This window comes from Hylobates moloch, unplaced genomic scaffold, assembly GCF_009828535.3.
Source record: "Hylobates moloch isolate HMO894 unplaced genomic scaffold, HMol_V3 SCAFFOLD_19, whole genome shotgun sequence".
Classification (NCBI taxonomy): domain Eukaryota; kingdom Metazoa; phylum Chordata; class Mammalia; order Primates; family Hylobatidae; genus Hylobates; species Hylobates moloch.
The window spans coordinates 27,396,122-27,408,279 of record NW_026652294.1 but is presented as its reverse complement, the minus strand read 5'-3'; the positions used below and the strand labels follow the sequence as shown (position 1 = coordinate 27,408,279).

The 12,158-nt window shown below is 55.1% G+C and overlaps 1 protein-coding gene across 1 annotated transcript in view; it reads left to right on the top strand.

Moving 5' to 3' along the window:
* The window catches only part of CELSR1 (cadherin EGF LAG seven-pass G-type receptor 1), a 181,932-nt gene that overhangs the window by 154,413 nt on the left and 15,361 nt on the right, over positions 1–12,158 (top strand). The window contains exons 25-29 of the mRNA XM_058431141.1: positions 295–499; positions 1,391–1,558; positions 3,642–3,768; positions 7,614–7,814; positions 11,702–11,876. Of these exons, the coding sequence (XP_058287124.1) occupies positions 295–499; positions 1,391–1,558; positions 3,642–3,768; positions 7,614–7,814; positions 11,702–11,876 (876 nt within the window). The remainder of the gene's footprint in view (positions 1–294; positions 500–1,390; positions 1,559–3,641; positions 3,769–7,613; positions 7,815–11,701; positions 11,877–12,158) is intronic.

Sequence of the window (12,158 nt, the reverse complement as noted above, 5' to 3'; positions counted from 1 at the left end):
CTGCACTCCAGCCTGGGCGATAGGGCGAGACTCTGTCTAAATAAATAAATAAATAAATAAAAATAAATAAAAAAGAAGTATCTGGGTCCCTGCCTTCAGTTCTCTGGGGTGCATACCCAGAAGTGGGCTTGCTGGGTCATGTGGTAAATCCTGTTTTTGGTTTTTTGAGGACCCGCGGTACTGTTTTCTGTGGGACATTCTGTTGGTTTTTGAGAAGCACCTGCTGGCACTGACAGCAGTCCTGGGGACCGCAGGTGCTCCTGTCGGAGTTCTCACCCTCTGCTCACATTGCAGAAGGCCCCCTGCTGAGGCCGGCCGGCCGGAGGACCACCCCGCAGACCACGCGCCCGGGGCCTGGCACCGAGAGGGAGGCCCCGATCAGCAGGCGGAGGCGACACCCTGATGACGCTGGCCAGTTCGCCGTCGCTCTGGTCATCATTTACCGCACCCTGGGTCAGCTCCTGCCTGAGCGCTATGACCCCGACCGTCGCAGCCTCCGGTAAGGCCTGGGCACGGGGCACACGGGGAGGGCCCAGTCTGGAGGTTCCTGAGGCTTCTACAAGTCAAAATCCTGATCCTGATCAAGCACAGGTCTTCACAGTGACATTTCACTGTGACCCTGGCCCAGAGACAGAGACCATTGCCTTGTGGTGTTCCTTGGAGGGAGATTCTGAGTCTGCCACAGGACACCACAGCCTGGAACGTTGCACACCCTTTGCCTGGGCTCATCCCGGTGTTTCTGCCAGAAATGCCCCCTCCCCAGCATACACCCCATCTTGTGCCCAGACGGACCCCATTCTGTCCCCACACACCCGACCCGAGGCTGTCGTGGGTAGTGCCTGCTGCTGGCCCCGGGGTTAGGTCTGCTCAGCTAGTCCTGGCTGGAAAGGACAAATGTCCCAGAAGCAGCTTTGCGACCTGCTCAGTGGGAGCAGCCCGAGGCTCCGCCCTTCTTCTTCCTGCCGTTTCCCAGATACTTCCCTGGCTCTGGGGTCCTCGTGTTCACGTGGCTATCAGTGACCCAGGTGATTCATCCCCATGAGGTGCCATTATTGTGGTGTCTTTTGCTGGACACTTAAACCATCCCCTGTGTTTCTGCCATTAGCTATTATGGGCTGTGACATCTTTGCACCTGTGCCTTCTCTTTCTTTTTAAATTTCTGAAGTCCCAATTTGACCCAAAGGTGGCGCCTCTCTCTGTGTGCCCTGTCAGTGATCAAACCTGCTCTAGGGATGAAGAGACTGTGGGGTCTGTGGGTCCGAGCTCTCAGAGTGTGGTTCCATCTCCCCTAGAAACACATCGTGGCGTGTCCTCAGGGCATTTGTGTGCGGGATTTAAGCAGATGTTTCCTAACCGTGTTTGTCCCCGTGCTCTGGCTTCTTGACCTCAGGCTGCCTCACCGGCCCATCATTAATACCCCGATGGTGAGCACGCTGGTGTACAGCGAAGGGGCTCTGCTCCCGAGACCCCTGGAGAGGCCCGTCCTGGTGGAGTTCGCCCTGCTGGAGGTGGAGGAGCGAACCAAGCCCGTCTGCGTGTTCTGGAACCACTCCCTGGCGTAAGTGTGATGCCGGGAGCCCCATGTGAGGGCTTTGCCAAGGCAGAGTACCCCTGCAGGGTTGGGGGCTCAGTGGCAGAGCGCCCCAAGAGGACGGTCTCTTGTGGTCTGTGTTTCCCCTTTTAGCCCCCCGTGGGGCAGTGAGCCTCCTGCTCTGCTTCTGTGGGAACATCAGAGTCCTCCCCTAGATGCCCACACACAGATGCACACAGACCTGCACGTGGAGACACAGACGTGCAGGCACACAGAGAGATCCCTCAAGGCTGACACCCAGGAAGGGGACCCCTCACCTGCGAGACTCCCGAGATGCAGCGGCCAACACTAGTGTAGTGCCCAGTTCATCGCCGGATAAGACAGGCCTGTTCCAGTCACACACGGGAGACAGAACCCAGAGACTGGCCTAGGAGCCCGTCTTCTGACGGTCTTGCCCGAGAGGCTGACACAGTCCAGCTTTGGGGACTGGCTTTACCCCCAAGAGGCCACACCTGGCTGCAGCGCAGTTTATCTGGCCTGTTTCAGAAGCAGCGTCAGAGAGTCACAGTAGAGTGGCGAAGGCAGGAGGCGGTGCACAAGAGTCTGTGTTCTAGCATCCATTCCAGTGAGGGAAAGGTGTTGTGTCGTTAGAAAAATGCAAAGTTAGTGATTCTCACCCACATGTGAGACTGGATTCAGTGCCACAGTGTGGCTCCCGTCTGTTGGGAGCCCGGAGTGTTTGTGCCTTGGTTTTGCTTTTTAGCTGCAGAGTTCACGTGAGGTGTGGGCATTTGAGTTGCTCTGTCTTTACAGGGAGCTTGCCTTTTCTCTGCTGGTTGGCTTTCACTTTTGCTGTCTCTGTTTAGAAGAAAGCACTGGAACTGGGGTGTGGTGGGACGGACCCTGTTGCTGGGATGGGAGCACAATCGGAGGGGAAGACCCACTGCCTCCCGCACACACCAGGAGGGAGTGCCAGGAAGGGGAGACGCCATGCAGGACTCAGGGAGTCAGGCTTGAATCTGCTGAATATTGTGCATCTGGGGACGTCTGTGCAGCAGGAACACTCACCCCATCACAGTTCCCCTGGGCACAGTGGGGAGCCATGAGTGGGGGCTGTGCTGGGGGCGGCGCTATGGTGAGCGAGCCCATGGGGCCCAGCCTCATTCTTCTCCTGCTTCTGTGCTTTCCAAGTTCTAGTTAATAAGCAACCAGCATGGCACCTGGAGTGTAGTAGGCGCTTGGCTTACAAAAGGGAGAAGAAAGGAACCCCTTTCACCACAAGGGACGTCAGGCCCGGCTGTCTTTCCTGGGCATTCATCTGCGTCCTGGCAATTAGCTCCAGCTCTAATGACCTGCTCCCTGCTTTATGTTGCGCCTATTATTCCCAGATTGTAAAGTTTGTGCCAAACATATTAACGTTCACATCCCATTTTACAGATTAGCAAAGTAAGGATCTGAGAGGTTATGTGATTTTCCCAGAGTCCGCAAGGGCAGGGCCCTGTCTGAAGCTGAGACACACCTTGTAACACCTTGTTATTTGGGGCTTCCCATCAGTAAAACAGGAGTCATAATGGGGCCCTGGCTTCTGGGCAGTTCCCATAAAACATTGTGCAATGTGAAGATGAAAGTGTCAGAGGAAGGTGAGATGTCCTTTCTGAAAGCGTCTGCCCTCAGAAGGAGACGGGACTGCATCGCAGCTGTGTGAACCCTGGGTGGTGGTTCCAGCAGCAGGGCATGTGGTGGACGCAAGACAGCCCCGTTTGAGTTTTGCTGCTAGATGACACGTAGAACTTGAACTTCGGAGGGTGCTCCTTGGAGGCCCTGACCAGACACAGAAGGGAAGGGAGACTGTTCCCATGGTCTTGCCTCCGCGGCAGTGAGGCTGCTGTTCTTACAGCCAGGAGGCTCTTGTCTTCAGTGCAGGGGGCTGGTGAGGAACACGGTGGGGAGCAGCCTGCGAGGGCGCTGGGCTTTCAGCACTCACGGCACCTGCTGTTTGGTTTGGCCAGGATGGCCTGGGAGCCCCCAGGGCTGGGCAAAGGCTGCCCCCTACAGACTCATGGGCGGGGGGAACCATCTTACCCCTGCCCCTTCTCTCTTCTCTCCGCAGCGTCGGTGGGACAGGAGGGTGGTCTGCCCGGGGCTGCGAGCTCCTGTCCAGGAACCGGACACATGTCGCCTGCCAGTGCAGCCACACAGCCAGCTTTGCGGTGCTCATGGACATCTCCAGGCGTGAGGTGGGCATCTTCCTGTGGCCACTGTGCCTGCTGGGCCTACCCCCCAAACATGCCCCTCCCCGCAAACCTGCCCCTCCCCCCAAACCTGCCCCTCCTCCCCAAACCTGCCCCTCCCCCCAAACCTGCCCGTCCTCAAACCCGCTGAGCCTACCCCCAAATCTGTCCCCTCCTGAAACTAAATCTTCCATTCTAAGCGCTTGGAACAAAACAAATCAACTGATTAAAACATATATTCGAGGATTGGCCCAAGTCTGTGAGGATTTCCATAACAAAGCCCCATTATAAGGGTTTTCAGAGAGCCCTGGTTATGCGTTAAACCCCGGAATGGCAGACCCAAAGTTCAGGCTCCAAGGAGCTCTCGGAACCTGCCCCTCACCTCAGTGCGGGTCTGTTGGACGGTGCCGCTCCCCACCTGCTTTGATCCTAAGGGAGGTGACAGCTGCTGGGCGATCTCCCTCGGGGCCACACTCAGGGCGGCAGGACAAAAGGCTGGGCGGCTAATGTTTAACCTCTGGCATTTTAAGCGGCCTGGGAATGTGAGCCGGCCATTGTGGGCCTGCAGATGAATTGGGGAATGGCCTGAGCGCTGTCCTGGTCTCCCGTTATCCAGACAGGAAGGAGGTGGGAACCAGCCTGGCCACGGCCTGTGTGGGACCCTGGGGTCTAGGAGTCAGCACCAGAGGCCTGGGTAGCCTCCCCCGGCCCCTCCCCGGGGTTGCACTGTGGCTCAAGGGCCCAGGCCACTGTCCTTTCCAAGGGCTTTTTGATGTGAAGTGGCCCTGGTTTCTGTCACATTCTTGGAAGGGTGAGTCAGCCCTCAGGCGGGGTTGGAGGAGGGCAGCGGCCTCTTGGGCAATATGCAGGTGAAGCTGCCCCGCCTCTGCCCCTGTCTCATGGGCAAACGTCACTCCCCAGCAGGACCCAGCCTGGAGACGGGGTCAGTGATTAGTGGACTTTGTTCATATAAGGGCGGGGTTGGGGCTTGTCTCATGGCCAGGATGCCAGGTGACATGTGGGCCAAGGAAGCTGAAATTGAGGCAGAAGAAAGGAGGCTGGAGTGAGAGTCCAAGGTTCCCATGGCCTGGGCGCCCCAAAGCCAGAGGTCTCTGAACAGCCCCCAAGCCAGTGGAGGGAGCCTGGGGTGCTGCTACAGGCCCCAGGGATGCCCAGGGCATTGAAGGAGCCTCAGGAGGGGCAATTCCAGGCCCAGAGTCATGAGCTCTTGGCCTCCCCGGCCCAGCCTGATCCTGGCTTCCCGGCTCATAGCTCCACTTGGTAAGCAACACCTTCCAGAAGTTACTAGAGAACCAGAGCTTCTTGTTCCCCAAATGTAGAAACTCCCCAGGGACCTGGGTCTTGGACAGGTGTCCCGGTTTGTAAAAGCACAGGAAACACAGCAATGTGAACATACACACTGCTGAACTGCACGCTTCAAAGTGGCCAAGATGGTAACGTTTTATGTCATGTATATTTTAGCACCATTTTCCTTTTTTTGTTTTTTCTGAGATGGCGTTTTGCTCTTGTTGTCCATGCTGAAGTGCAGTGGTGCAACCTCAGCTCACTGTAACCTCCACCTCCTGGATTCAAGCAATTCTCCTGCCTCAGCCTCCCAAGTAGCTGGGATTACAGGCTCCCACCACCACGCCTGGCTAATTTTTGTATTTTTAGTAGAGATGGGGTTTCACCATGTTGGCCAGGCTGGTCTTGAACTCCTGACCCCAACGCTTTTTTAAAAAACATGTTTACTGCCCATAAGAAATGCCTAATAAGGTTGGGTGCGGTGGCTCACACTTGTAATCCCAGCACTTTGGGAGGCCGAGGCGGGCAGATCACTTGAGCTCACAAGTTTGAGAGCAGCCTGGGCAACATAGCGAAACCCTGTCTCTACCAAAAATACAAAAATTAGCCCAGCATAGTGGTGCATGCCTATAGTAGGAGGTAGGAGGATGGCTTGAGCTTAGGAGGTGGAGGCTGCAGTGAGCCTAGATTGTGCCTCTGCACTCCAGCCTGGGCAACAGAGCCAGACCCTGTCTCAGAAAAAAAGAAATGCATAATACGGGATCTGGAAATTTAAAAAGTAATTCCATATAACGAGCTATGACAGAGACATGCGAAGCTGGGACAGGACATCCATCCGCTGATAGAACACGTCATATTGAGGGATAAGTAGGTAAAACAGAACAGATGGGAAGGGTGCGGGTGCCCAGTGCCATGGTAGTCTGAAACATTGAGCCTGCCAGTCCACATAACCGAAACCTGAAGCTCTGCCCCTGCCCAGCTGTGTGACTTCCAGCGAGTTGTTTAGCTTCTTTAAGCGTTGGTTTTCTCACCTGAAAGATGAGGGTTGCATTCACACTCTCCTCATAGCTGTGATCTAAGGATGATATGAAATGATGCCCTTGGAGACCAGGCGTGGTGGGTCACTCCTGTAATCCCAGCACTTCGGGAGGCCAAGGCGGGCAGATCACCTGAGGTCAGGAGTTCAAGACCAGCCTGGCCAACATGGTGAAACCCTGTCTCTACTAAAAATAGAAAAATTAGCCGGGCGTGGTGGTGCACGCCTGTAGTCCCAGATACACAAGAGGCTAAGGCACGAGAATCGCTTGAACCCGGGAGGCAGAGGTTGCAGTGAGCCAAGATCAGGACACTGAACTCCAGCCTGGGCGACAGAGCAAGACTCCGTCTCCAAAAAAAAAGAAATGATGCCCTTAGCAGGTCTATCAGAACCTCTGCCACACAATAAGTGCTCAGTAAAAGGTTTTGCTGAACAGAGGAAATTACATTCTTGGTATTACCACAATTACCCATTTTCTTTGTAAAGCAGGCATTAGGTCTTTCAGCCAAAAGAATATGTCCATGATAGGATTAAGTGGAAGTCCAAGAGGTACTGCGTGCACCTGCAACGGAGACGCGTTTATCTTTTGCATAAGCTGAGGATCTGTTTGGAAGGTTTCTGCCAGCCCAGAATTTTGGGTAGAAAGGCTGAGCCCCTCCCGACAGCAGGATTTACTTGTGGGGTTGGTTTTGTTTTTTGCTTTTCGTTTTGTTGTTTTTTGAGATGGAGTCTCGCTCTGTCACCCAGAGTGGAGTGCAGTGGCACGATCTCAGCACATTGCAACCTCCGCCTCCCGGGTTCAAGCGATTCTCCTGCCTCAGCCTCCTGGGTAGCTGGGATTACAGGCGCATGAGCCACCACGCCCAGCTAATTTTTGTATTTTTAGTGAAGACAGGGTTTCACCACGTTAGGCAGGCTGGTCTCAAACTCCTGACCTGCCCACTTCAGCCTCCCAAAGTGCTCGGATTACAGGTGTGAGCCACCAGGCCTGACCGGTTTTGTTTTGTAATGTGGCAAAATGTGCATAACACAATTTCCCGTTGAAACTTACAGCCGGTGGCATTAAGTACGTTCCTGTTGCTGTGCCGCCATCACCACCATCTGCCCCCAGATCCTGTTGTCACCCCACACTGTTCATTGCTGCTTTGTGCTTGTTTTGTGTTGCCCTGAGAAGCTGAAATTGAGGCAGAAGAAAGGAGGCTGGAGTGAGAGTCCGAGGCTCCCATGGCATGGGCACCCCAAAGCCAGAGGTCTCTGAACAGCCCCCAAGTCAGTGGAGGGAGCCTAGGGTGCTGCTACAGGCCCCAGAGATGCCCAAGGCATTGAAGGAGCCTCAGGAGGGGCCGTTCCAGGCCCAGAGCCGTGAGCACTGGGCCTCCCCAGCCCAGCCTGATCCTGCCAGCCTTTGATCGTTTAATAAGCAAGCGTGTAATTTATCTCTGTTATGCAATGACCAGATCTGAGCCTCGGCCCTTACCTTCTCTCCTGCCTTTAACCCTCCCGCCCACAGAACGGTGAGGTCCTGCCGCTGAAGATTGTCACCTACGCCGCTGTGTCCTTGTCACTGGCAGCCCTGCTGGTAGCCTTCGTCCTCCTGAGCCTGGTCCGCACACTGCGCTCCAACCTGCACAGCATTCACAAGCACCTGGATGCGGCGCTCTTCCTCTCTCAGCTGGTGTTCGTGATTGGGATCAACCAGACGGAAAACCCGGTATGGCCACTCTGCTTCCCTCCCCACTGTCTGGGCCGCACCTTGGAGCGGCTACCGTAGTCCCGTCCTGGCCACTCCAAGCACCCTGGCTGGCTCCTCCTCACCACCCCCACCTCTGCTTCACAGACGCCCTTTGAGGAACATGCGGGGTCACAGGCTGTGGGTGGAGACGTGGGATTCACTGGCAGGTCCAAGCACTTCACCACCTTGACTCTTTATTGGGAGATGGGGGGCCCTTTCTGTTTTTTTTTTTTTTTTTTTTTTTTTGAGAGTCTCACTCTGTCAACCCAGGCTGCAGTGCAATGGCACGATCTCGGCTCACTGCAACCTCCGTCTCCTGGGTTCAAGTGATTCTTGTGTATATCCCTAGGAAAATACAACTCTTGTCAAAACTGATTTAAGGGCAGTGGCTCACGCCTGTAATCCCAGTAGGATCCCTTTGGGAGGCTGAGGCAGGCAGATCACTTGAGGTCAGGAAGACTAGCCTTACCAACATGGTAAAACCCCATCTCTACTAAAAATACAAAAATTAGCTGGGCATGGTGCTGGGCACCTGTAATCCCAGCTACTCAGGAAGCTGAGGTGGGAGAATTGCTTGAGCCTGGGAGGCAGAGGTTGCAGTGAGCAGAGATGGAGCCACTGCACTCCAGCCTGGGCAATAGAGTGAGACTATCTCAAAACAAAACAATGATTTAAGATGTAGAAAGCCTGAATAGTCCTATCACCATTAGAGAATTTGCATTGCAGTATAAAAACCATGGCCAGGTTGGGTTTATCTTAGGAATGCAAGGATGGTTTAACATTTTAAAAATCTATGAATGCCGTTTACCTCACCAGTACATTTAAGGGAAAAATATTATTTTTCTCAGACATGAATGTACAAAAGAATTTTGATAAATTATGCTCATTAATGATTAGAAAGAAAAACCTTTGAACAGACTAGGACTAGGGGAAACTTTAACCTAATAAAGACATCTACAGAAAACCTACAGTTGACATAAATAACAATGGGAAGATACTGGAGGCATCCCCTGTAACGTCAGGAGCCCACTCACATTCATCACTGTGGTGCAGGGCGGCCTTGCCAGTGCAATGAACAAGGAAAACAAAAGCATAGACATCAGAAAGGAAGAAACAAAGCTGTCATTATTAGGTAACATGAAGGATCTCATGGAAAAATCTAAAACAGTCTACAGGCACATTATGAGAAACAGGCTGGGCACGTTGGCTCATGCCTGTAATCCCAGCACTTTGGGAGGCCGAGGCAGGCAGATCACTTGAGGTCAAGGAGTTTGAGGCCAACCTGGCCAACATGGTGAAACCCTGTCTTTACTAAAAATACAAAGATTAGCTGGGTAAAATACAAAGATTAGTGGTGCGCACCTGTAATGCCAGCTACTTGGGAGGCTGAAACACGAGAAGCGCTTGAACCCAGGAGGCGGAGGTTGCAGTGAGCTGAGATGGTGCCACTGCACTCCAGCCTGGGCAATACAGTGAGACCCTGTCTCAAAAAAAAAAAAAAACAAAAAAACCTGGCAGCAGGTGGATGACGGGCAGAAGAGCAGAGCAGTCTGATAGTGCACGCAGGCCTGGGAGGTGGGGTGGAGACACAGAACTGAAGCCAGAGCACTGGGCACGGGGAGAAAGGAGGGACAGGACCAACCCGTTACGGAGCAGGCAGGAAGGAGGAGTCAGGGGAGTCTGACGTCTCCAGAAGGGAGAATGAGTAGTTGAAGATACCACCCATTGAGAGGCAGGGTCTGGGTGAGATGGGACACCTGCGGAGACCAAGGAAGGTGTGGCGCGTGAGCCAGGGAGGCCGCCTCCAACTCGTGGCTGGAGACAGTGTCTGTGGGGCTGGACAGGCCCTGGGAAGGGAAGCGGAATAAAAAGACCAGGCTGGAACCTTCTGGCGAGCTGCTCAGGGCCACGTGCAGACCTGAGCTCCTCCTCCTTTTTTACGGCAAGCAGTGGGACCAGACCCCTCTCACCTCAAGAGGGAAGGCGGGCACCCCCACCTCGCAGGTCACCCTTGAGAAGGCTCCATGGCTTCCCAGCAGTGGTAGGTGGAGCACCAGGCCTGGCCCACGAAGGACGAGCCCCGAGGCGTGTGTCGGACCAGCCAGGGCCAACCTTCTCCGCTGCCTCCCAGGTGCTCCCCGAAGCCGAGGCCCAGTCCCCGGGCTGGCGGGGGCTCCATGTGCGGGGCCCATATGGCAGGGTCGCTGCCCCTGCGGGAGTTTCTTCACACCCGCAGCCAGGCGCATCCCCGCAATGGGCATGTTCTCATCTGCGCATTGCACTGGGAAGGCTCTCGAGAAGTGTGCGAATTTCATCTCAAAGCCCCTCTAGTGTGCTTTTGAGTGGCGTGAATGGGGGAGAGGGGAGTCGGTGCAGGCCACTCCCTGCAGCTCAACACCACCAGCGAAACTGAGGCGGCCCCTGGGTTCTGACACGGACTCATCTCCTGCCAGAGTGAGCGCTGTCCCGGCAGCCACGCGTGGCTGAGCACGGAGAAGGAAAGGGCGACCCGGCAGCGTTCTAGGGGCTTGGCAGCGTGCCTGGGCTTTATGGTTTTTTGTAAACCCACAATCCTATCTCTGGGCGAGGTTTTTCATCTCTCAGAGCGCTGGCAGGCTGAAATGATTTATTATGCATCCGCTTTTGTCTTTGTTCTATTTCTGGAAAAGGTGGTACATTGGTTACGGAAGCAGGTATGACCCTGCTGCAGCCAGGATGGCACAGTCCTCGCACTTTCTGTTTTCAAAAGGTGGTTTTGTGGGTTTAGTTTTCACATTATTTGAAGGAGCCATCCAGCCAACCAACCTTCTCGCCCCCTTCCTTTTCCTAAGCCAGTGTGATTTCCACTCAGGAAACCGGGGTGTTTGGTGTAGAGTTCACCAGCCACACACTCGCGCCTCGTTTCCTGACCAAGGCCACAGTCTGAGGCAAAGGGCCTGTCTCTGGCATAACTTGAGCCTGTATTCTCTGCTTTGGTTCCTGCTCTGTTCCATATCTGACAGATGCGACTTGGGGCCCTCCCCACCTCAGGGGCGTTGTTTCTGGAGGCTGGCTGGCCCTTCGAGGCTGATGTGGCAGCAGGGGCACCCTTGGGGTGCTGTGACCCGGTGCCTGAGCAAAGTGGCCTTCAGCCTGGGGTTGAGGCGGGGGCCCTCCTTCTCCTCCTACGCTTTTGTGTCTGTTAAAGGGTATCTCCCTGGGACCCCCTGGTAGGGTGGACTGATGGGATGGCTGCTGACGATTAGACAGTGTGTCCAGAGCAGGCCGGCTGGGGGTGGGGTCAGGGTGGGACCGTCCCAGTGCTCCCATCTCCCCCATCTCCCCTTCTCCCCTTCTCCCCCATCTCCCATTTGGCTGGTTCAGCCTCCCAGGACCCAGAGGGGAGCCTGCCATCCGCTCCCAGCCGGCGGCAGCTTTGGGAGCACTGGCTGGGGCAGCCCCTCCCAGAGCACTGGGTGTGAAGCTGCCCCCACCACAGAGCACTGGGTGTGAAGCTGCCCTCCCACAGTGCACTGGGTGTGAAGCTGCCCTGGGGCCACATGTTCAAGTGCAGTTCCGGGGCACGTGGGACTGGGTTTGTGTTCATGGCCTTGGAGGCTAGTCTGTCTCTGTCATTCTCACACTGCTTTCTGTGTCCAGGCAGGCAGGGCTGGCTCACCTGCTGGCTCAGCTGCTCTGTGGATGTTGATTTTCAATTCCTGGCTGTCAGCCATTGGCCAGACATGTAGCCCTGCTCAGCTGAGGACAGACACATAGGGTGGTCCGAATTGTTAGCTCTCCCACCCCCTACCCCTCACTCATGCCTGTTTGGTCTCAGCCTGGGATGCAGGGGCCCTCCTTGCTGAGTCTGGTCCCTCCCTGCGCAGTTCCTGTGCACAGTGGTTGCCATCCTCCTGCACTACATCTACATGAGCACCTTTGCCTGGACCCTCGTGGAGAGCCTGCATGTCTACCGCATGCTGACCGAGGTGCGCAACATCGACACGGGGCCCATGCGGTTCTACTACGTCGTGGGCTGGGGCATCCCGGCCATTGTCACAGGTGAGGATGCACAGAGTGGCCCTGCATAAAAACACAGATTTCTAACAGACGCCAGCTGTGCAGGAGAGCTGTCCTCCTTTCTCTTCTCTGGCCAGCCCCAGTGCTTGTCCAGCCCCCAGCAGAGGAGGCCTCAGTCCTGCATGCTTGTCTGCACACACAGGGGCAATTGCAGACACCCGAGGCGATGTCTTCTGTAAGGTGTGAGCTCCTTGAGAGCTGGGTCCAGGTCTGTTCAGGGTTATTTCTGTAGCATCTAACAGACAAAAGTTCCACGTTTACACA